This window comes from Chenopodium quinoa, unplaced genomic scaffold, assembly GCF_001683475.1.
Source record: "Chenopodium quinoa cultivar QQ74 unplaced genomic scaffold, ASM168347v1, whole genome shotgun sequence".
NCBI classification, from domain to species: domain Eukaryota; kingdom Viridiplantae; phylum Streptophyta; class Magnoliopsida; order Caryophyllales; family Amaranthaceae; genus Chenopodium; species Chenopodium quinoa.
Window position 1 is genome coordinate 374035 of NW_018745281.1, and position 26274 is coordinate 400308.

The window sequence follows — 26274 nt, forward strand, 5'->3', positions numbered from 1 at the left end:
AATCGTTGGAGCACGCACTACGCGTGGCCCCCCGCGGTAAGATATGCAAGATTCGTGGTTGTGATCGTGTTTTGTAGTTTGGGGTGTTATTAACATGATGATTAGGGGATCTTATTTGTGTGGTAATCACTAACTTGTTTTTAAGTTTTTCCTATCTCTTCTTCCTTCATAATATACCCTCTCTCTTATATTTCTTCCTAGTCTTATCTCATTTTCCTTTTCTATTCATCCTTGCTTTCTTTCACCTTCTTGTTCCTTTTTCTCCTTCCTATCCACTCTTCTTGTATAGTTTGAGCGGTTTAGTAAGCCTCCATCTTTCTCTCTTTCTCTCCGGACCCTTCTTTCTTTCCTGACTCATTTCTCTCGTTATCATTCTATCTCTCTCTCTACCCCTCTTTCTCTTAATTGCTCTATTTCTTTCTCTTCTGACCCTTATCTCTCTCTTTTTCTCCTAGCCTCTCTCTCTCTCTCCCTCTCCTCCTAGCCTCTCTCTCTCTCCCTCTCCTCCTGGCTCATCTCTCTCCCTTTCTCTATCCCGACCCTTCTCTCTCTCTTTCTCACCCCTTTCTAGATCCATCTTTCTCTTGTCCCACTCCCTCCCCCCCCCCTCTCTCTCTCTCTTTCTCACCCCTCTCTCTAGATCCATCTCTCTCTCTTGTCCCACTCCCTCCCTCTGTACTTCTCTCTATCTCTCTCTCTCCTCTCACTCCCTCCCTCTTTTCCTCTATTTCTATCTCTTCCTTCTCCCTCCCTCTTTTCCTCTATTTCTATCTCTTCACTCCCTCCCTCTTTTCCTCATTCTAAAAGTGCTACAAATTAGTTAACATTTCCATAATTGTCTTCTCTATATACATTTTATTCTAAAAGTGCTACAAATTAGTTAACATTTCCTCTCGACATTGCCTTCTCTATATGTCTATCTATATATCTCCTTCTCCCTCCGGTCACTTTTCCTCTCTCGACCCTTCTATATCTCTCTCCTAGCCCTTTTCTTTCCTGCCCCCTCTCTTTCTCTCTTGGCCCCTCTATTCCTTTCCCATCCCCCCTCTTTTTTTTCTCTCCCTCACCCCTTATTTCTTACTCTCTATATCTCTTTCTTTCCTCTCTCCAGTCTCTCCCACTCCTTCTCCTTCTCCCCCTTCCTTCCTCCTACCCTCTATCTTTCCAAAGTTAATTATAACTATGGTTGTACAAACATAAAAAAAAATTTACACATTCCTATCATAATGTTGAATAATTTATTCTGAAATTGACTCTAATCAGTTGAATGCCTTAATTGTCACCAAATCTCGTTTAATTAATAACGTTTATTAATTATTGAAAGAAGCTTGTCCAAATTTAGTTGTCGAAATCTACTCCCCCTATCTTGCTATCTTTTTTTTTTCTCCTTTCCCTTTAGCTTTATCGTTCTTTCACTCGCCTTTTATGATTTTGACCATTCTAGAAAGATTTTAAAATGCATTGCCATCTCCTTACTCAATTACACTCTAAAAAGTATTCTTTCTCTTTCCTTTAATTTCCAAAACTCTCTCCCCCTTTTCTTTTTGCTCCTTTTTAATGGTTTTTTTTGGTGTTTCTCACTTCTACCCTCTTATCTACAATTCTACTTTCTCAATGGGGTTTTGGATGTCTCTTACTCCTACCCTGAATTTTGTTTAAGTTTTCATCTCCTAATTCTACTTATTATTGAGAAGAAAAAAAAAAAAGTAACAATTTTGCAACTACATGTCTTCTTTAGCTTTCTTTACTTCCACTATATGCTTTCATCAAACCCCCAATCAGTGTATAATTGCCCCAAGAAAAAGTGAACAAATACCGAGATAACTTATAAAAACTCTACATAACGCGATATGTAACATTCATACAAATGGAAGAACATAGCCCAAAATTACGATTAATCTTAAACTCTCATATCCATCTGAGTAACATCAAATGCAAGAAACTATTTAACAACATTTTAGGCTATCCTAAACTAAAACACTGGAATGGATTATCTACTTAACTTCACAAAAAAATAGTCTGGGCAAAATTATCCAACACCCATATTCTATTATTAAAAACCCAACAAAACCAATCAATTGTTTCCACCAAAAAAGCATAGATTTGTGAATTAACGAAAACTCCAGACCTCAAATCTTTTGCACCATCCTCTCACCTCTAGTTTAGATGTTGCTGCTGCCTCCTTTATACACTACCGTAACCAACCAGGGTCTGCTGCTGCCGCCTTGTTGCTGCTGTCTTTGTTGTGCAGCTGCCACCTCATTATCTTGTTTCTCTCTTTTGCTAATTCAATTCAAGGTTGATGTTGCTCATACAAAATCTGAGCCTTTTATCAATGTACTTGCCTATCATGAAAAAACATCATCTCAGGTAGTGAGCCTAATATAGTGCAGACAAATGATGAAAATGTTAATACCTGATTGCCAGAGGAAGTGACTTAGCATTACACGAAATGATTGGTCATGCCTTCCCAAATCCATAACGAGCCAGAGAAGCATCTTGGCACTCTAAAGATGTCCTGTGCATGACTATACTAAAATTTATCTCAATATGAGAACAGATAGAAGTAATTAACTTCATTTTTCTATAGCTTTAATTTTATTGTTAAGAACATGCATCAAAGTAACTATAGTACCAAATTGAATCATAAACACCCCAAAATAATGAAAAAAAAATTCACCCTCAATTTCTGTATTTATAGAAATTAAAGCACTGTTCATAATCAAGGTAAAAGAAATATAACCAAAAAAAAAAGGAAATTAACACAACCTCAAAAGAAGAAACAATGAAGGAAAAAACAAAGTTAATTATTATAGCATTCATACTAGTCTAAATGTTCAGAAATATGTAAGTCTACCCCTCTTTTGCCCCTGGAACTCAACAAAGCATGGCAAGCAAGCGAGAACTACAACTTTAAAGTTACTACAACTCAGTTGTACCAGGGCTAGCTGACAGGTTTGAGCAACTGTGCATAAAGGATTTAAAAGCCATTTGCATACAACCTATACAAAATCCTACAAATACAACAATCAAATAGATTCAAACTTGAACATTTCACCTATTCATTGACATATATATTCCTATTTTCTAGAACAGGACCCCAATCTCAGCAGAACAAGAGGTAATAAAATAAATAGCAAATTTTCAACCAAATTTAAAACAGGCCACTAATTATCAATACTATTGAATGTAAGCAAGAAATCTAAAATAACACAAGCATCACTAACTCAATCCTATTACAACTATAAAATTAGTCATAATCACACTAAACTCAGATCTTAATCAACCCCCCCCCCCCCTCCCAAACCAAATTAATTAATAAAACTAAGTAATATGTCCCTCCAAGGGAGGCAAGCAATCATCAGCATACTCGCGAAGGACCGAGAATCCTCCATGAGTGCTAGTATCCGAAGACAAATAACTGGACTTTTGGCCTTGGCGGCTCATTCGTTTGAATCAGAACTTTTAAACTCATCTTGCTACAACAATACAAATACAAACAACCCATAATCCACAAATCTATATAAACATCATCATAAACTAAACCCTTCAATACTCACTACACAAATACTTAAACTATTAGTAATCAAACAGTATTTCCTCTTTTTATGGAAGTAAAGTAATATGGGCATAGACAATTCGATACAAAAGCTATACCCTATATTGTCAAATTGATATTAGATGATTATAAAAAGGACACAGATCTTACATCAAGAAGCTGCTTTAATGGAGGAAATTGGCACTCAGCAAAAAACTGAATTAAACTCAGAAGCAATATTTTTTTTTTTAGAAAAAGACCCAGAAAATCCAATTGCGAAAAAAATCAGAAATAAACAAAAATTAATTCAGTCAACATTCAAACAGAAGGAAAAATCTAATTAAAGAGCTGAATATTGAACCAATTAGAACACGAAAGTGAAAGGAGAGAAAATTATACCTGGAGATCAGAGATAACGGCATCGAAGAATCAACAAATTACCTCTCAAGCTGATGCTTCAATGAAGAGGGAAGTTCAGAAGTTGCTTCAGTGGATTTAACAACAGAATACATAATAAACAAAATTCCAAACCGAATTCACAAATAACGGTCCCAAAATTCTTTAACAACAAGAAACTTAATCAATGTGTAATATAACCACTCAAAACTCTCACCATTTCACTTGTCAATTTACAAAAAACAGTTCAAATTTCTCAATCAATCGAAGTAAAATTCCATCAATTCCACAAAACATCAACAACATCAGAAAATTTTTCTAGAAATTAAATAAAAAAACAGACCGAACATCAATACCTGAGTATATTCACCTCAAACTCGAGTCCACCAAACCTTGCTCCATCTTCTCCTTCCACCTATTTTAGAGAGAAAACAGAAAAATAGGAGGACGAGAAAAAAAGGCGAATAAAACGGAAAAAAGAGGAGAAATAAAGAAGAAGAATAAAAACAGTCAACATTCATATATAATAGCTAAAATCTAATTGAAGAGAAGAGATGAAAATTGGATCAATTAGAACAAGGAAGAGAAAAGAGCGAGATAATAATACCTGGAGATAAAGATGGGCAACAGGCCGGACCATGCTGTAGCGGGCCGTGCTGTGCCGCCATTTCCACTAGGCCAGCCCACGGAAAGGCACGGCCCACGTGCCGGGCCGGGCCAGCCAACGGGCCTGACACGTTCTTCAGTTTATTTTTATTTTTTTATAATTAACTAATTAAGTTTATTATAAATTAATTAATTAAATTTATTATACTTGTTATTATTATAATTTATTTATTATACTTGCTATTATAATTTATTATTTTTATACTTGTTATTACTTATTAATATTATAATTTATTTATTTTATTATTATACGTGTTATTATTATAATTTATATTTATTATAGTTATAATTATTTTTTTAATAATTACAATTTATATTTATTATAGTTATTAACTTATTTTGTTTATATTACTCTTTATTTTCTTAACGGCGAAGATGAAAATTTCAAATCTTAACGGCTAAAAAAAAAAAGGAAATTGGACTTTGATTCTTTGAATGTGATCAATGCATAATTCATATTATTATTACTTGAATATTACAAATAAATACATACTTCTTAACGTTTTCAAATATAAATGTTTGATATTAATCTAATAAGTAATAATGATAAAAATCGTACAATGATAATTATTTCGTACAAGGATATTATACAAAAATTGTCTATAATTAGAAGTATGTAATCTATTTATAGTTCTTCATCTATTCTTCTTCTTCATCTTCTTCGTCTTCGCGTTCAAGGTTATCGGCTACTTGAATACATTGGGAACTAGACGAACCCGAACGGTCGGAAGCGGAGGTTCCTTCATCATTGTCGTTGTCGTCGTAAGTACGGTCTTGTGAGCGATTTTCAGCATCCAACCAATCTTTGAAACACACGCACATTTCAAGTGTTTCGGGTTTTAGACTTGTTCTTCTATCATCTAAAACCATCCCAAATGCGCTGAAAGCTCGTTCGAAGGCAACGGATGAGACTTGGATACCAAGAATGTCTCATGCCATTGCCGCCAAAGTTGGATGCTTCGAGCTTTGTTGTTTCCACTATACAAGGAGGTCGAGGCTGTTTATCTCATCGTCGTCCATGCCCTTGGTGAAGTTTTAACTCAGGTATATTTGCAACTCCGAGACATCGCTTTGCGTTCTCCTTATTGATAAATCACCTGAAAACCTTGAAATCAAGTTAGTAGCTTGTAAAAATAAATGCTTGGCCTTTTTACTTACGTTTTTGGATGGTTGGGAAAGGTCAAAGCGAGGAACGGTGCCATATTTGGTTTCATAAACTCTATATAAAGCAAAAAAATGATCCTTCACATTACTCTTGTAGGTTTCTACATTATTGTTAATAAGCATGCATTGAAAATAAATGTCAACTAACATAAATGTATTTTCATACTTTTGCCTAGGATCTAATATGGAAGCAAAAATATAAATTAAAGGAATTTTAGTATAATATTTACGTCACTTTGTTTCCATTGCTGGAAGATATTGATCATAATCACTTTGGTTGCGATGATCAGAGAAAAGTTGGGCGAGTAAACATGCATTTGAAAGAAAGTTTTGAGCACAAGGTTTATAAACAGAAGAAAAACAAAATGTCATGTTGTATAATAATTGTAAAAATTGCATATATCTTTCACATTTATCCCAATCATCCTCATATAAAGCATTGTTTGGAAATTTTCCGTTGTAAAAAATTGTTAAAGGCACCTTATATTCAATTTCCTTAGTTAACATGTCATAGGTGGAATTCCACCTAGTTGGACAATTGGTTTTGATTTATATTGCTCTTATCTTTTGTTGTCTTAGAAAACCTTTCCATTCTTGGTATCTCATATTTGAGCTATTAATATGCATAATAGCTTCTCTAATTTTGTTATAGTATAGACCAATTTCTTTAATTCCATCTTGTACACATAAGTTAAGAACATGGCAAACACATCTAGTATGAAGTGCATCACCATCTAATATTACATCGGTTAAATTTTGTTTCACTAAATTATCAGTATATGTCATTGAGGTTGCATTTTCAAATGTCATAGCCATGATTTTTTCTCTAAGGTTGTATTCATTTATAGCTTCCATTAAATGGTGAGCAATGTTAATACCGGTGTGGGGGTATTCTAACATTTTGAAATGGATTATTCGTTTTTGTAACAACCATTGAACATCTACCCAATGGCAAGTCACACATAAATAGTGATATTTATAACCACTATCCCAAGAATCGGCAGTCAAAGACACTCTACAATTAAGTTTACTCAATTCGTCTTGTAACCACATTTTGTACTCTAGGAAGTTTTTCATTCATGGCGGCGGAGCGAACGGTTTTCCTAGAGATTCTTTTATGTTGGGGTTGTAATGCTTTATTAATGTAAGTGTTAAATGGGTCACTTTCGGAGAAAAGAAAAGGTTGTTCGGCGTGTACTATTATTTTCCCTAGTTCATCCATATCCCTCTCATAGTTGTACGTAAAGCCGTGTGAATGGAATTGGGAAATTTTTGGCTGGGTTGGATCACTAGATGGTTGTGCACAATTTTTAAAGTGTCTACTTAAGTGTCCCGTCCCGGCCTTGGATGTGGACGAGTATATTTTACCACATGTTTTACATTTTGCTCTTGTTTGTTCTTTATTTAGCAAAAAATAATTCCATACATCACTTTTGCGGCTTTTAATATTTACCATGTCTTGTTCAGTTAACCATTGCTCTTGTGTGTTTCAGATCATGTTTGTAGATTCGGGGGTTTGTTGTTGAGTAGTAGACTTGGAGGCAAGGCTATTTTGTTCTCTACCTTGGCTAGTATAAAATTTTGTAGGTCAAAGAAATTAGGTGGGAATTGACCGAATTGTGGAAATTGGTTTTGTGGAAATCCGGGCATATTCATGTTATAGGGTTGAAAACCGAAAGTACTATCATGCCTAAATTGCTCAAAACCTAGGGGGGCGATTCCAGGGTCATTGGTCGGACTCGAGGGGGGGTCATTGGATTAGGTGATTCCCTAGAACTATTACCACGGATAAATTGGGCTTTCCTAGAGGATGATGGGTTGTTCATGTTTGGTGATGCCATAATTAACAACTTAACAATTTTAATAATAACAACAATAATAATTAATAACAACAATTATAACAATAACAAATAATAATAATTAATAACAACAATTATAACAATAACAATAATAATAATTAATAACAACAATTATAACAATAACAATAACAATAATAATAATTAATAACAATAATTATAACAATAATAATAACAACAATAATAAAGATTAGTTAGATCTTACAACCGTGCTTCAACGCTTTCCACTAATTACGATTACGAACTTTTAATTTTTTTTTTATATTAACAAATAATAATTAGAGAATATAAGAGATTAAGATAATTAGAGATTAAGAGAAGAGATGAGTTGAATTGTGATTTGGAAGTGAAGTAAAATTTGGAATTTATAGAAAAAATGGGAGCAAAGAGCCGTTAATGGTCGTTAGAGGGGAAGAAGAGCAACGACTCTAATAGTCGTTTATAGCCATTAATGGCGTGCCAGGTCGGACCGGCACACGGGCTGTGGGTCGTGCCTGGCGGGCCGCCCACGTGCCAAAAAACGGGCCAGCACGGCGGGCTCGTGCTGTGCCGTGCCTGTTTTCTGGCTAGCTTGCACGCGGCACGGCCCATGGCCCGCCTAGCGACCACCGTGCCTGGCCGCGTCGCCGGGCATGTCGTGCCGAGCCGCCTGCAAGCTGGCACGGCCCGTGCCCGAGATCGGAAAATCATCTGCCAAAATCGTAACCTTATTAGCAACCGTAGCGTCGAAGGGATGATCAGTGGGTTTGAGCTCACCGCCATCGTTGCTGAAGGTGTCGAAGCTTTCTCTCTCTAGGGGTTTCTCTCTCCTTGTTTCCCCTAAAAAGTAACTCAACCTTTTTCTTGAGATGAAATGAGATGAGAATACAGACAGCAAAGGAAGTCAGTGGGACTGTGGGAGAGCAGCAAGGATCAACCAATTAGGAATAAGGAGCAGAATAAGGGCATTTTCGAAAATCCATTAAAAACAAGGGTGTCTATGTAATAGCACCACATGTTACTATTCATAAGCTACCGTATTTAGTTTTCATTTTATTTATAAAGGTTATAGATGAATGGATAAACACTATCAACAATTGATGAAATAGGACTTATTACTACATCTTTAATCAATACATCATCCAGAATCTGAATGGTAGCCTCTCCATCATTAGATTCTCCTTCTTTACCATCCCCTATTCTCAATATCCACTCTGAAAACTCTTTGATATCTTGTAAATTCGAGTTTGAACTTCCAACTTCAAGTCTTATGTTTCGTGTTAAAGATAGTACACTACAAAAATCCCATAAGTTCGAAGAGTTGATGGCTGAAAAAACAATATCTTCTCGACTTCCTTTTGGGATGACTGGTAAAATTTGCCGGAAGTCACCTCCAAAAACAACAACTTTTCCACCGAAAGGTTGCTCCATACTTTGTGGATTAGAAAATCGCATAATATCCCTCAAACTCCTATCGAAAGCTTCAAAACAAACTTATGAACCATTGGAGCCTCATCCCAAATAATAAGTTTTGTCTTAATAAAAAGAGTAGGCATGGGGGATCCTTGCTTGATGTTGCAAGTTGTGTCTTCATTTACATTTATAGGAATTGCAAATCTAGAATGAGCAGTTCTACCTCCGGGAAGAAGAAGAGATGCAATCCCACTTGATGCAACATTAAGTACAATTTCACCTTGTCGTCGAATAGCAGCAGAAAGTGTTCTCCACATGGAAGGTTTTTCCTGTTCCGCCATACCCATAAAGAAAGAAAATACCTCCTTTACATCCATCAAGAGCACCTGCTATCTTATTTTAAACTCCTTTTTGTTCATCGGTGAGACATGAAAGTAATCTTTTATATTCTACATCCATGGAAGCTCTATCATAACAAAGTTCTTCTTGAATAAGTTTATTAAGCCCATCAGAGACTAAAGCTTCATCTGGATATGGCAATGGCGGAAACTGTTTAAGGCTGTGGCTAGTACGTTGAAGCAATTTTTCAATTTCAGCTAAAGTGTGATCTTTCAATTCATCTTCACTTATCTGCATGTCTAATAATTAAAAAAAAAAAAAATACTAAAATTAGTATTAGTTAAGGTTTCAGTTTTCAATTTCTTTTTCAAAAGTTGAAGATAAACGAAATACTTCGTATACAATTTGAACCATGAAAAAATGTTTTCGGTTGCCTTTCTCATTATCAATCGTCAGAATATATACACAAGATTGTAGCATAATCCTAGGATACTTTACAGGAAACTAATCATGTACATTGACTGATTGAATTCTAGGAATAAGAATAGGAGGCTAATTATACGCTATCAATTATACATTGACTTGCAAAATATTTACTATATTTAACACAATTGTGAGATGCCAAATTTCTTATTTTTACACGAGTTACTCCATTCGTCCTTCGTTTATGTAGAACATCATCTGACAAGAATTTCCATACATGCACTCATACAAACTCGGGTCTAGAAATACTTCCCAATAGCAACAAAGTCACAAAAAGACTTCTTAAATATGGTGCCGATCCCCAAAAGCTTGCTTCAGTTATACCGTCTATATATTCTTTATCATCATCCAGGAGTCCACGAGCATAGCAAGCCTCTTTGAATGTAGAGTACAATACACCATCAACGGTTTTGATATCCTCATAACATGTGGGACCTTTAACGGAATTCAATAGTTACATTCTACCAATTGAGAATCGTTGTTTCCTTTTCCTGATAATTTTTATACTCAAGTAGTATATTTTCTCCAAGTAGTTATATAAATGAGCTTGTGTCTTTTGATCCGGTATTTCTGCAGAAATAATCCTATCTATATCATCAGCAGTAGGATAATTGTCTTCTTGGCGCAAGAACAATCATATGTGAGCATGAGGTAGGCCGCGTTTTTGAAATTCAATTGTGTAAATCACTGCACATTCATTATTATTGTTAAGATAGATTGTATGATACTATAATTTAAGAAAAAGATGATGTAGCTAAGAAAACTCTAGTACAAATTAATGAATAGTTTAATTCTTGAGATATAAAAGGAAAGCTATTATTATCAAAAATATATGTATCGTCAACATACACAAGTAAATTTGAATAATTAACTAACCAGCTTGCACTCTTCCAAATATTTGGGCTTTTTTTTAGATCTCTATTTTTTATTTAGTTGCAATATATGGATATGTTTTCATGTAAGTCAATGCATAATTTCAACCGTTTATATCTTTAGTTATGAACTTGTACGAAGTAGCACACATCGAAATAAATCTTACAAGATTTTATATGATTTTTTATTTCATAAAATATAATTAAATTGAAAAAGTGAATAGTGTATGTACACTTTTAAAATGTCACAACTAAATTAACAAACAAATTGAGCAAGTGTTCTTTTCAATTATCAAATTGACACAAACTAATAAGTGATCTGATTTTAATTCAATAAGCAATTTGTGAGTATTGGGACTGGGCTTGAGCTTTGGGCCCAATACAACCTCAAAAAGTTTAATAACAGGACTAAAAAAAGTCCAACTCCAAAAATATGGTGTTCGTTTGGCATCATAGTGGTTTTCAATTTTTTGGTTTTTAAATTTTCAAAATCACATGTACATGTTATATAATGAATTAAAAAATAGTCAAATTTATTAATATCATGATAATTTTGAAAACTAACAATAGAATAGAAAAAACACCTTCTTCTTGTTTTCAGTTTTTGGTTTTTTGTTTTAAAAAAACAAAAACTTGAAAACAAAAAACAATGTCAAACAAACCTGGTTCTTTTTATTCAGAAGAAATTCGATAGCGATTAACATAAACAATGTAAAAGTACAGTGCATACCAATTTTCCATTTTTTTTTTTTTTTTTTTTTGGTTTGTGAGGAGTAAGAGCGTGACCAAACCTATAGTAACTTTGCTACTTGTATAGTTGTATTTACTAACCCAATTTGTGGCCACATTTCCTCTCTAGTATAATTTTAATAAGTATAAGTAATAGCTTTGATGAAAATAAGGATTAAATGCTGCATGAAGTTAGATTTCACACTCAATTGTCAGTTTGTCACGCAAAGCTAAGTTTTATACTCATTTACCATGACTGATAATTTTTATACTAATATGAAAAAAGAATATTAAGTTTTATATTCATTTGATGAATAACTACCAAGCATAACTTAGTCTAGTGGTAAGATTTGCATTGGAATCAAACCTCACTAGAGACACTTTGGGGTGGGGATTCCCTTACCATTTCCCCCACTCTCAAAGTGTCTAGCCCGCTAACTCAGATCGGGAGGACTTGTGAGAGGTTTCGATCCAATAGGATCATTCTACTTACCAACCAAAAATATATATATATATATATATATATATATATATATATATATATATATATATATATATATATATATATATATATATATATATATGATAAACACCTAATTATGGTTTTGCAGTTGTAGTCAAGTAGGCCGGGACATTAAACTCATTAATGAATGTTGGGAGTATATTTTGGCATTTATTGGATTTAGACACTCAAGTAAAATAGAAATTTAAAAAAAAAAAAATTGGAGAAAGTACATATATAATAAACTAAAATTAAACTCTCCGTAATACTTCCCACTCTGTACTTGATAACTAACTTTCTTTGAAGAAATTTTTCTTGAAAAAATACATTTTAATAATCCTAAGTTTGCTCAATTTATATTAAATAATCCCAACTTTCGATTATTCTATAATAATCCCAACTTTCACCTGCATTTTCTTTTAACAATCCCAAATCGGTCAACAAAAGTCAATGACCTAATATTCTAGGTCATTTGACACGAGTCAAGTCATAAGTGGTCCAAAAAAATAAAAATAAATATTTAAAGAAAAAATCAATAAAAAAATTTAATTAAAACCAGCCACTACCAGCCCACAACCATTGGCGGTGCCCAACTCCCTCCACAGCCAACCAAACCACCCTGTCTCTGACCCCAGCCTCAAAACCTCCCCCAAAACCGCCTCACCCCCGCAAAACCGGCCTCCTCTCCCTCCCCATGCCCCCTAAACCAGCCATAGCCACAACCCCAGCCTTGAATCTGCCACCCATAAAACCCAAACCACCTATAACCGTTCCTGAAATCCACGTCCCTAAACTGTCCCCATCCCCTCCCCTAACCCCCGATTCCACCTATAACACCAACCCCAACCCTCGAAATCACCTCCCCCAACCCCAAAACCACAAAAAAACGTAGCCCCTTCCCTTTCTCTCTCCTCTAATTGTCGGAAAACACAAATAAAGGGAGTGAAGGGTGGGTTTCCGGTGCGGGGAGGGTTTCCAGTAGGTCAAATAGTGGGGTTGGGGGATCAAAGAGGGTGGTTTATGGGTGGGGCTTGTCGGTTGGGGAAGGTCGGCCACTTGCGTTGGGTGGCTAGTGGTCTTTGGGTTTTTTTTTTTTTCCTTTTTTTTGTTTTTTAATTTAAATTATTATTTTTTTATTTTTTTAAATCAATTAGAATGCAACACGTGTCAAATAATTTGTTTTTTTAAAAAAATTAACCCTTTCTTCAGGTAATTGGTTATCCGGATTGAAGAAAGAAAACGCAGGTGAAAGTTTGGATTATTATAGAATAATCGAAAGTTGGGATTATTAAAGTGTATTTTTTTTTTTTTTTCAAGTGTTCTTTCAAAAATTCACATAGTACTTCCACGTAGAAGACAAGTGAGTTCAAACATAGGAAAATATTTTATTTTGTTCAAATTTTACTTGATATAAACAATTTTTTAAGAAACCTGAGTGAGTAAATTTTGACCATGTCTCTGTTAAATAACTTCGTCTCTAATGACACTTAAATTATGTGAACTCAAAAGAATGAATACATATACATATGTACTCCATAATTCATTTGAGCTGACCTTCTAGTTTTGTAAATTATGAATATCTCAGTTTTGGGGGGTTCATTTAAGGATACAGTAGACCAGTAGTATTCAAATTCAATTATAGGCAAAAAACCATGTATTTTACACATTTCATGTGCGTGTGGTTAGGTATTGTATTTGACTTGTAGTTGTATATGACACACATACAACCATCGTATGTTGACCTTACATACAACACCATTAGAAAATTGACACATCATTAAAAGTGGGGAAAAAATTAGGAGTCAAATATAAATTAAATTTAATAGAACTTGGGCCCATTATTCTAACCAATGAAAATATGACAAATTAAAGTTATATACAGAGACCATATATAACAATTATATGTATAGTCTTTACCCACAAGATTTCATGGAAGAAATCCCTAAACTTCAGGGAAAATGAAGTGGAACTTTACTTTTTTTAAGGAAATCTGACCTTGGGTCAATGCTTACTTTTTTTAATAAAATTGGGTCAATGCTTACTTAAAGACTTTAAGCTAGCAGTCTAACACATGTTAATAGTCACACACCAAAATATAAAGTAAAAAAAAAAAAGGTACAGTAGCTCAATTAAATACTGCTCGTAATATACTACTCGTATGTAATTAACACTTAAAGATCCTCAGTAATACTCCGTATTATTATTATTATCATATTCTGAGCAAAGTACATAATTATTTAATCAAGATTATTTGAATATATATACTCCATTCATTTTCAAAAGTTCGATTTGCACTTATAATAGTAGTATTATGAGCAAGTTTGCAACACTTGCGAGGTTGGATAATGTACTTTTCAATAAAGGATTAAAGTAAAAGTGAATCTAGATTTTTGAGATGAGAAACGGTATCACTACCCAATATCTCAAACTCATATGAGTACATGATTTGGGTGAGCACTATGACATCATGAGAGAAATATAATACTTTATATTAAAAAGTAGCTTGTGTCAAAAAAAAGAAAGTGTAACCCTTAAAAAAAAAATAAAAAACACGACCGCACTTAAAAAACACATTTAAAGTACATAATATTAATAATACAAGTAATAATTATATTTATTTTTTCGTCAAAAAAAATAATAATAATACATGATCATAAATACGTACAGCGGTACAGTTGTACTGTATAATTAGTACAGTATAAATTAATAACAACGGTTGTGAAGATAGCTCAAATCAAAGATTATAATGAGATCATCATCATCATAATACTCCGTATTAATTCATTACCAATTCACACCAACCAACTCAATCAATCAATCTTCTCTTAAATCCCCCCTATTTAAACCCCTTAACAAACTACCAAATTCTCTCATAAAAATGGCGGAATTCCAGAATAAACCCCAAAACTCAAGCTCTCAACAATGGCGGAAACTTCCAGAATTTGAAGGCAAAGTAGTTATGGTTACAGGTGCATCGTCAGGTCTCGGCAGAGAATTCTGCCTTGATCTTGCTAAATCAGGTTGCAAAATTATTGCTGCTGCTCGTCGCATCGATCGCCTTCAATCTCTTTGCGATCAGATCAATTCTCTCTCCTCTTCTTCATCTTCTTCCTCTGCCATTGATGGTGGTGGTGGTGGTGTGAGAGCGGTGGCGGTTGAGCTTGATGTTGCTGCCGACGGAAAGACGATTGATGCGTCGGTGCAGAAAGCGTGGGAGGCGTTTGGTTGTATTCACGCTCTTGTTAATAATGCCGGTGTTCGCGGTAATTTTCTCTCTCATAAATCATGGATTCATTGTTGAGTTTGGATGTTATTGTTTGATTTAGGTTTGGTAATTTGATTATACATTGATTTGTTGGTAGATTTGAGCAAGGAATTGATTGATTAATTTTAATGGTATGCGTTTGAATGAAATTATTGTTTTGTGTTATTAATGTTATGGAATCTGTTTGTTTATGTATTATAATTTGAAAAGGTGATATAATTTGTTTGTATGTATAATTTGGCTGTGTTATGCTTGGATTTAGTATTGTAAAAGTAGTACTATAATTATAGCAATAGCTTGTGAAGTTTTTTGTGTGATCATTTCCAATGATTGGTTCCTCACTTCCTTCGAATCAAATTCCGAACTTTGCACCTCCCAACCACCTAATTACTTTAAGCATTGCGAAAGCCATTTGAGTTACCATCACCGGATGAACCTAGCTGTAATTACAACCAAGGCCATTTTTTAGTTCATTTGAATAGCTCACATTGAAATATTTATCTTCATAGTGGTGAGACCACGTTCATCCAAGATAAAGATATCACCACTACCTACGTCCACTACCACCTTAAAAACACGGGATTCATTTTATAGAATTTCGCTTATAAGAGTCTTTATCCATGGCAAAAATGTGAAATTTTAAGATTCTTAACATGTGAGGGGAAGCTAGGAGGTTGCATTAGTTGGAGCCTTCCGCCTGTTGGATGATGAAGAATCTATGTAACCAAGCAATTGAGGGACCAAGGTTATCCATCCCAGTGTTACCTAATCCCCCTCCCCTCCTCACTGTCCAAAAAAATAAATAAAAAAGAAGCTTAGCTATACTTCGTTAATTGGCCAGGTCTCCCCTGCCAATGATACTATGATCACTTCTAATATTTCACCGAGGTTTTGTTAAATGTTTGTATTGCCTGTTTCTGCTTTTCTGGTCATCTTGAGCCTGTATAGCCTTTCCTTCATACCTTGTTGATGTACTACGTATTTTCCTGTTTATATGGATGCATTTTTTTTTGTCACAAATTATTTTCTCGAGTATGCATTCAAAGTTGTTGTCATGGTATGCATCTGGTTGTGGATTGGTAATTGTTAAGAAATCTTATATTAATTGACTGCCTGATCATATATTAATTCTTGTCACTGTGTCCATGGCTACATGAACGATATTCAATTTTTTTCTTCATTTGCAGGTACTGTGAGAACTTCATTAGAGTTATCTGAGGAGGAATGGAATAATAACTTCAAAACTAATTTGACTGGGGCATGGTTGGTTTCAAAAGCTGTATGCATACGCATGCGTGATGCTAAGATAGAAGGATCAGTCATCAATATATCTTCAATTGCTAGTCTGAACAGAGGCCAGCTACCTGGATCCTCAGCCTATTCTGCATCAAAGGCAGGCCTGAATTCACTGACTAAGGTATTTCTACTTGACTAGAGTCAACCTTAAGTGATTACCACACTGACTAAGGAAGCTTATCCTTCGTGCTTGTATCCTTCCAACTGCTTTTAATTAAGAGTATCTTCAATATTTAGATACGTTATTATTTTCAATTTACAAAGGAGTATGCACTGTGAATATTCATGGCCATTGTTTGATCTGATATCTAACCAAGCTCTATTAGTTCTCAGAATTCTAAAGATTTTGTGTTATAGTATTTATAAAGTGTTTTAGAAATTAATTAAATTTTGGTCACTGATAAATTAAATTTTGGCATAATTATTTTGTATAATAGTATTTATAAAGTTTTTCAGAAATGTTCGCCCCTTTTGAGTACTTAATCTTACATTAACACAGTAAACTATATATGAAAGAGGTGTGGGATTGGTTATGCCAGCAGTCATACTTTGAAAAATAATTGTGCATCATGTAAATTTAGTGTTCCCCCCGTCCCTGAGAAGGGTGCAAAATTGCAGCAAAATTGTGTCATGTGTAGCTATCTAACGGTGAGTGATGGTGCAGATGATGGCCCTGGAACTCGGCATGTATAAGATTCGAGTTAATTCCATATCTCCTGGACTATTCAGGTCTGAGATCACCGAGAATCTGATGGAAAAGGACTGGCTTAACAAGGTTGCTGTGAATACTGTACCTCTACGAACATTTGGAACATCTGATCCAGCCTTAACATCTCTTGTCCGATACTTGCTCTTCGACTCCTCAGAGTATGTAACAGGCAACTTTTTCATCGTCGATGCTGGTGCCACTCTACCCGGTGTCCCTATTTTCTCTTCCCTCTAGGTATGTATGTCCCTATTTTCAGTGCAACAGGCCAATATATCTGTAACTAGGACAAATATGTCTGTTTTGCTGTATAGCTGTCTAATTGTTCAATTGAAAAGTTTCATTTGGAAAATAAAGGTTGAAGCACATATATATATATGAAATATTTGATATACTATGTTTATATTATACAAGCAATTTGACTAATGAATTGAAAAGCTGATTTTGATTCAAATTGAAGCTAATCTTAGTTTTGATATCATCTTGAATTTTGAATACGTTACCCTATTAAAGTTGCAATCTTGTTTGATCATTTTAACATTAATTATTTTATTGGCTGCTAAGATTTATGTCATTTGTCTAGTGTAATTAACAATCTCTCAAAGAAAAAGAAGATTGTTTTCTCTGGTTCGCCCTTTTTAAATGTCAGTGACTAAACTGCTCGAGGTGGTTTGGTGATGGGTTCCACTGAGCACACAAGTTAGCACCAAGCTCATCTGAAGGTGTGTAAGGCTAACCATGTCGTCCATTTATGATTAGAGTTCGGCTAAAAAGAAAACTAGTTCACCAGTGAACCAAGAAAGTAAGGCAGGGACAAAAATTGGTAATTCTTATTTTATGTGGGGTCCACACTCTTCCTTCTGTGTGGTTCACTAGTGAACTACTCCATGGTTCAGTCGTTCTTATATTTAGAATGAACCTGCTTTCTCCTCTCCATTTCCACAGTTAAGATCATTGATTTAGAACAGAGTCACAGACTACAGTCAAATAACTTACCGGAGTTTATGGTGAAATTTATTATTGTGGTAGAGAGAAATCAAATCCTTAGCTGAGTTAGTCCCGCAGTCTGTGTACCATTGCATATATTTGCCGTGTATTTTGGCTGGTTCATAAAAAAAGTGTCGTGCTGTAGTAATAGTATCAAGCAATCGAAATGTGTCACACATGAACAACATACATGTCACTTATACACAATGTGGGATAGAGGATTCTATACATCAGAAATTCAGTCATTGAAGGGGATAACATGTGTATCATTTAATCTATCTAGCATACACGATAGATCTTTTGAGAGGTTGCTAATTTCATAATCAATGCAGATATGGACCTTATGAAGATGGATTGCTACAATTTCATCCTTTGTTTTAGAGAAGCTAACACGGCAGGAACCTCATGGAAGCGCAAAAAATGGCATCAGCATTCAGCATACCTCCTTAATTAACCGTGTTGGTGCTGTTTGATTGATGTTAACTTTGCCCAATTGCCTCTATTATCGGAAAGGCTGTTTTAGGTTAATCTTTTCCTATAGACTGTATTTTAGTATTCTCTATTTCTCTCTGTATAAACAAATGGAGATCTTTATTCAAAATATATATACCACCATTGTAATTTATGTTGGCCAAGTTTAGCCACCAGTGCATGTAATACAAGACAAGTATATTCAATTTTCTGTTCCCATAATTATAAATAAAATCATACACTTAATTTTATTTTATTTTATTTTATTTCCAGTATGAATTGTAAAAACGTATTGAAATTTTGAATATACTTGTATGTTGGCAATGTTGCTATGCATGCTCCTGTAAGAGTATAAGTCCTATTGCTCCATGTGTTTCACTTTCACTCCATTTTCTTTGGTAACTTTGAGTTCTTCAATGCAAAGTTGCAAACTTCTCTGTCATAACAGAACTTCCTTGAAATGGGTTGATTGTTCCTTAATCCCTATCCTAATTCTTTGTTATCAATCTTGACAATTTGCAATTTCAATCATAAATATCTTTAATTGAATGTATAAAACGCAAATTTTATGAAAATATAAAATGAAACTAATTCGACAACATGTTTTTTACTTGATGACATTCGTTAAATTAAATACATGCATGTGGTGACACTAGACAATTAGAACATATGTTGTGCAAAGCTAAAAGTGTTAAAATTATTTTGAAACGAAAGAAGTATCTCTTAGTAGCTAATATGAACATACACAGCATGCTTATTCTATATGAAAATATTATGAAATTATTTGGTTGACAAAACACAACAATTGGAATTTCTCTCAAAATGAAGTAAGTAATTTATTAAGCTTTTAATAGGTAAAATCTTTGTACTTATTACACTCTAACTTATGTAGCGCACAGATTATGTGGTTCAGTTAGAGCAAACCCTAGGGTGCTTAATACTCAGTAGTCACCAACTTCTTGTATGTTCGTTAATTGTAGCAACCAATAGAAAAAACTTGCAGACGTATGATAATCGTGGGAAAAAAGGTTTAATTTGGAATCATATTCTTCGATGAGCTTATAACACGGGTAAAAAGTTTTCAATCAACGAACTTAGGTACTTGTTTATTACAGCATTAATTATACTAATTGTCATGTATGAGCTCCTTCTATCCATGCTCTAATCTGATCTCTTTAAAAATTGTCTCAATCTTTATTTTCTTGTGGCAAACCATCTCATACCCTCTCTTCTAAACGAGTTGTAAGTGCATTACTCATCAACTTCATTAATCAATCTCCATTGGCGAATTTTCTACCAATTAATGCATTTCATTTGCTATTATGAACACACTATTAATCGACATTAATTCGAAACTCATTTAATTTCGATATAAGCTTAATTAATTAGTACATAAGTTCATTGATGAATCTCAAACTAAACTCACCCTTATTTTTCCCAATCCATGGCATGTTCTTGCATGGAAGTAGAAAAATATCATTAAAATCGATGAACTCAAGAAGTCAAAGGGTAGCTCATTAGCTAGTCAACGATGGTTGTAAATGATAGTTTTGGTTGTATCCATTGAAACATCACGCACGTGCATCACACTTGGAATTTAGCCAAGATAAAATGGCAGGGTAACAAGATGATCTGCAACACTGAATTTTGTTTGTACAGAAAGAAGCATCTCAATAATATTTTTAAAAGTTTGGCATAAATTTTGTTACAAGTGTTAGAAATTAGCAAAGTTTAGGTGTTTTTTCATTACAAGTGTTTTTATGTGTCGGTATAATTTTCCAATTGATTGACAAGTTTCAAAATGTTGATTCTATGTCTTCAGAACTGTTGCTTCCCAATTCCTATGCATTTTGACTTCCTTATCATCCAACACTTACTTACGTATGTACATACACACATAAACTTAACTAACTCACCATTTCTCTCTCTTCGTCCTTGTCATCACCGAAAACTCTTTGGACATTGCGATATCTTAGAAAATTGATTTTGTCACACTTATTATTCATATTGGCACACTTTCATGTGAAAAGAGCATATTAAACTGTGCTCTCACAAAAGATGTGTCTAAATCACTTTTTGGTGTGCCAAAATCATTTCCCGATATCTTATTATCTGCGAATAAATTTCATCTGTATACTTCTTTTGTTTCTATATACTTACAACAATTTAATTAACACATGAGTTAATACATAATTTTGACCACTAATACTATCATATACCATAAACCAATCCAACCACATATCATAATACTATAGTGTCAAAGTTTAATGTGCAATTAGTGACGAATGGTGTATCTGTCCTTAGTAAGTTATTATGTGAATATAAAGTGTCAAAGTCAAATCGTAATCGGTAAAGTCAAATTGAAATCAGTAACAAATGGTGTATATATCTTGCCCTTAGTAAGTTGTAATCTTGGACTTGATATCAAATTGAATCTAAATACTTACTCCGGTTTTGAAAGCTCTACTTTAGCAAATTGAGTTTCCAAATTCACTTATTTTATTTCTTTTTTGAAAAACTTTCTTACTACCGTAAGCCACTTACCTCACACTATTCTCATCCTTTTCCTCATTCTCTTTCTTAAATTCTTAACATCAAAGAGAATTCTTTTCGATTTTCTGTGTGCTATTTACATATACCTACCATATATTTTCAATTCAATCTTTTTTATTTTCTTTTATTTAAAAATACAAAAAAATCACTCTTTTTTTTGTTTTTACAAACAAGAAATCCACTTTAATGCAAGAGGATCCTCTCATACTCCACAACATTTATGAGGATCCTTTTAGATCCCAAAAGAGAGCTAAAAGAATAGAAATTCCTAATTGATGCCGGTGCTCCTTACACTCTCTATTCCCTCTGTGCTTTTTTAAGTGTTATATTTATCAAATGCAATCGTGTTTTTTAAGTATTGTAATGTTATACTTCGTAGCTCTCTTCTCTTATAGTCCTGCCCAAATCCACTACTACTTCTGTATGTATTATTAGTATTTTTTTTTCCTCTCACATTCGTTAAATATTTAATAATTATTAGCCTCACTATCTTTCTTTTACAATTTTTTAATACTCCAACTATCTAATTTACCTCTTATTTTATTCAAGTCAATTTGATTGCCTAAAACTACGTGCAGTGTTGGTCAAAGTGTAATATTTAAGTCAATTTAATTGTGTGCCTAAAACTATGTGTCAGTCAATTTAATTGCCTAAATAAACTATGTGCTGGTTAATTAAAATGTAACACTTAAAAAAAATGGAGTATATATCCTTTATAGAGTACTCCATATGTAATAAGATTTAGCATTCAAGCCAGAAAATTTATTCTAAAATTTTAACAACTTCTCGGGAACAAAACTAATATATATATACACATCATCCATAGAAAGGTGTAATATCCTTTATATCTTCAACTCTTATCTCCTTATAGAAAGAAAATTAAAAATGATATCATTAAAAGATTTGTATAATGTGTTAGCAAATGTAGTACCCCTTTATGTAGCAATGATAGTAGCATATGGTTCAGTGAAATGGTGGAAGATATTTACACCAGATCAATGTTCAGGAATCAATAGATTTGTTGCCCTTTTTGCTGTTCCTCTTCTTTCATTTCATTTCATCTCAAAAAACAATCCTTATGCAATGAACTACCGCTTCATTGCGGCGGATACTCTCCAAAAACTCATCGTCTTGGTTGTCCTTTTTCTTTGGTCTATGCTTAGTCGTAGAGGCGGCGGTGGTGGTGGTGGAGGAACTGGCTCGCTCGAGTCGTATATCACCTTGTTTTCACTATCCACCCTACCCAACACTCTTGTTATGGGCATCCCTTTGTTAAAGGGAATGTATGGAGATTCTTCAGGGGAGTTGATGGTGCAAATTGTTGTGCTACAATGTATTATATGGTATACTATATTATTGGTTATGTTTGAGTTTAGGAGTGCAAGATTATTAATTTCAGAACGATTTCCTGGTAATTCGGAATTAATTACATCAGTTAAGGTTGATTCCGATGTAATATCACTTGATGGGAAAGAGGGTTTGGAAACTGAGGCGAAAATTGGGGAAGATGGGAAAATTCATGTTAAAGTTAGGAAATCAATGAGTTTTAGATCAGAGGGTTTTAGGGTTCCTTCTAACTTGACTAATGTAGAGATTTATTCACTTCAATCTTCTAAGAGAGTGTCTAGTTTTAATGAGATTGATACTTTTTACTCTTTTGTGAATGATAATAGGAAGGGTGGTAGTAGTAGAAGTTTAAGGGTTTCCAGTTTTCGGAATTTGGGATTTGATGAGGAGAAACAATGTGGAGGTGTTGGTGGTGGGGAATATCCAAAGCCGTCAACGGGAGGGATATTTGCGCCGGCCGAGGAGCCGACACCAGTAGCGGAGGAGATGAAGAAGAAGGGTGATGATAGTGGTGGGAGAGGTTTGCATGTGTTTGGAGGAAGTGACGAAAATGATCATGTTCATGAAGGAAAAATTGCTAAACCTAAAGGTTTGCTTTTATCTTTTAAATAAGAAAAAAAATTCATGCACACTTTCTTTTTTTTTTTGGTTGTATGGCTAAGTATTAAATCGTCAACAAGCCTAAGATATATATTTATCATCAAAGAATCTAACCACATATAATTTTATTCTTTAAAATCATTTGATAACAAGTACCTCCTTGTCAAAAAAAAAAAAAAAAAAAAAAAGTTAAGTAACTCACCAGACTTATATATATATGTTAATAATCATGAATATGCAATTTTGAAATTTGGAGAAGTCACAATCCATAATAAATGACAACATTTTTACATGCATTTGAAATTTGGAAAAGTTATAATCTAGTAATTGATTTAAGGGTAATGCTATATATAGTCTTTAGGGATACAAATAAGCATTAAATATCTTTCCTTATTTGGTATTAATTGCATAAATCAATGTAATTAATGAATATTTTATTGATACTTTTCTTTTTTTAACTTCTAGCCTAAGGGCTATGTATAGCATTTTCCTTAATTTAATTCTATTTGTTTTTTTAATGATGTAGATTATGATAATTATGGAAAGGATGGGCTCGAACTTGAGAACAAATGTGGCAAGAATGGGCAAGAAGTTGAAGGCCCAATGTTAAATCATTGTTCAATAAAGATTGCCAAGACCCAACCCAAAACTGCTGCTCGATGTGAGCCCAAGCCCACTTCTATGCCACCTGCTACAGTGATGACTAAGCTCATTTTGATCATGGTTTCAAGAAAACTTACAAGGAATCCTAACACTTATTCTAGTATTTTAGGCCTTGCTTGGGCCTTGATCTCATTCAGGTGGGTGACACTGAACACCTTATTAGACCCTGTTCACTTCACCTTAAAGTAATACGGAGTACAGTATTCACGGAATTAAAAAATAACAAATTTAACTTAATAAAAATAAGGTTCAATTTGTATAGATAAAAAAGGTTTAAATTCATAAAAATAAATTTTAATTATTAAAATTCGGTAACTTTAAATACAAACACAATTGCGTAAAAAACAAGTTTTAGTTGGTAAAATAATTTAAGTTCCAGAAAAATAATTTAATTTCAATCAATTTATTTTAATTTTATTAAATATAATTGAATTTTAATATAAATAATTTAATTTCATCAAAAATAATTCAATTTCGAGAAATAGTATTACCGTAGACTTTACTTTCTCTGCTTCAAAATAATATATAGTGTTTATTTTGGGAGGAATTTTGCAGGTGGCAAGTTGAAATGCCTGTAATTGTGGCTAATTCCATTAAAATTCTTTCTGATGGAGGGCTTGGGATGGCAATGTTTAGTCTAGGTACGGAAATTTGCTTCTTCTTCCCCTCTAATATTTCATAAAAATTAGGTCATTATTTGACACATGTATAATTGTAGGCTTTGTAGCTGATTTTATGGGCATGCAATGGCTGCCTACGCATGTATAAATGTGGGCATATGAAATACTTGACACTATCTTTTTTTTTTTTTGTTCCGCCTAGTTCACCCTTTGAGTTAATCCGGATTCAAGGATCAATTTGGACTTCTGATAGATATGGTCATATGGCAAGGAGGTCTTTTAGATTTAGTTATGCTCGAACCTAATTAGGGTAATGAGTGATGACTCATTCAACTAGATTAAGTCAAATTGATTATATACCTTTTATGAAAAATCAATTAATATCAGTCCTATAAATTTGAAATTGGTTATTGGTCCACAATGTCTATAATAAAAAAAATATTCCTATTCAACTTCTTGTGCCATGTGAAACTATTTTATGAAATTCAACATGTAAGGAACATATGGATTTTTGGCTAGGTAACCGTACTTAAATTATAATGGTTGTTTCATTTCACAATTAAGTTTCTCTTATACGTCGAAATTGTAGGTTTGTTCATGGCATTGCAGCCAAAAATAATTGCCGGTGGGCATGCAATGGCCGCCTACGTGGCGGTGGTGAGGTTCTTCATAGGCCCTGCTATAATGGCAACTGCTTCGGCTATTGTTGGGTTGAAAGGGGTTCTCTTAAAGGTTGCTATTGTACAGGTAAAATTGATCAACCAACAAAATTAGGAAGATATATCAATAACTTAAAAGTGTTTTTGGTTAAATATATACTTCTTATATACTAATATACATATATAATTCAGATCATATACTATTTTTGGTAATTTGATTTTCAGGCTACTCTACCACAAGGGATTGTCCCTTTTGTCTTTGCCAAAGAATACAATGTTCATCCTGAAATTCTTAGTACAGCGTAATCATTCTCTCTCGATCTTGTTCCTTTTAACTCTAGATTCACATAATCCTATCAAATGAAAACTTGTTGATTATTTCATAGTTACAAGAATTAAAGCATAAGGATCCATGCATGTAAAATGTAACGTACTACTCCCTTCGTTTCTTTCATGACTCAGATTTATATATAGGAGTTTCATTAAGATTGAAATGGAAAAGTATAAAGTTTATAGTATAAGAAAGTAGCATAATACTGTGGAAAAATAAAATATGCTAATCATTTTTAAAACTGTATTTAATTTAATTTTATGTAGCTAATAAAATGTTCTCAATTTGGATGCAGGGTTATCTTTGGAATGTTGATAGCTTTACCAATTACACTGGTTTATTACATCTTATTGGGCCTAATTATTAAGTGATGGAAAAAGCAGCATGCACAAAAAAAAAAAAAAAAAAAAAAAAACTAGAAAAAGCCAGTGGAGTACTTGGAAATGCTCAAATAGTTCTTAGTTTTTTTTACCCCTATTTTGGGTGGTATATTAATAAAAAGGAATGAGAATTTTATCTCTTTTTTGGGTGGTAAATTAATAAAAATATTGTTAATTCAAATAAAATCCATTATCATCTACAAAATAAGATATGTTATCAGCTAATTTTCGCATCACAACGTAAATTTTTAGAATGTGAAACGAAATTTTGTTGTCAATTTATCATTTTCTAATGAAAAGTAGATGTGATGATAAACAATGGTTTATTTATTTATTTATTGAATGACTTTTGGGTGTGAGACTCTAGCTTTTATAGGAATAAGTATAAGTATTCCTAAGTTAATATTGATCCACTGTCAAAAATAGGCATATCGAATGGAGATGAGTGAAAAAAGAAAG

The 26274-nt window shown here is 33.6% G+C and overlaps 2 protein-coding genes and 1 long non-coding RNA gene across 5 annotated transcripts; 2 read left to right on the plus strand and 1 right to left on the minus strand.

The window, feature by feature from the left end:
• Positions 1-1821: 1821 nt before the first annotated feature.
• LOC110711684 lies at positions 1822-4657 on the minus strand. 3 transcript variants are annotated; one of them, XR_002509400.1, is made up of 4 exons: positions 4291-4657; positions 3938-3993; positions 2417-2533; positions 1822-2345 (listed from the first exon to the last, which is right to left on the minus strand). It is a non-coding gene; the product is annotated as an uncharacterized LOC110711684 (long non-coding RNA). The 3 variants fall into 3 exon arrangements; XR_002509398.1 differs by having other exon boundaries at positions 2417-2528; positions 4291-4648; XR_002509399.1 differs by having other exon boundaries at positions 2417-2528; positions 3938-3987; positions 4291-4647.
• Positions 4658-14661: 10004 nt separating this feature from the next.
• Positions 14662-18913, plus strand: LOC110711529 (3-oxoacyl-[acyl-carrier-protein] reductase FabG-like). Its single transcript, XM_021889939.1, has 4 exons — positions 14662-15200; positions 16390-16619; positions 17163-17441; positions 18524-18913. Exons 1-3 carry the CDS (start codon positions 14816-14818, stop codon positions 17439-17441), a joined length of 894 nt encoding a protein of 297 aa, XP_021745631.1. The 5' UTR covers positions 14662-14815; the 3' UTR covers positions 18524-18913.
• Positions 18914-22100: 3187 nt separating this feature from the next.
• On the plus strand, positions 22101-25961 carry LOC110711676 (probable auxin efflux carrier component 1b). The gene is made up of 6 exons (XM_021890092.1): positions 22101-23151; positions 23689-23962; positions 24381-24466; positions 25035-25192; positions 25330-25406; positions 25731-25961. Exons 1-6 carry the CDS (start codon positions 22101-22103, stop codon positions 25804-25806), a joined length of 1722 nt encoding a protein of 573 aa, XP_021745784.1. The 3' UTR covers positions 25807-25961.
• The last annotated feature ends 313 nt before the right edge of the window (positions 25962-26274 follow it).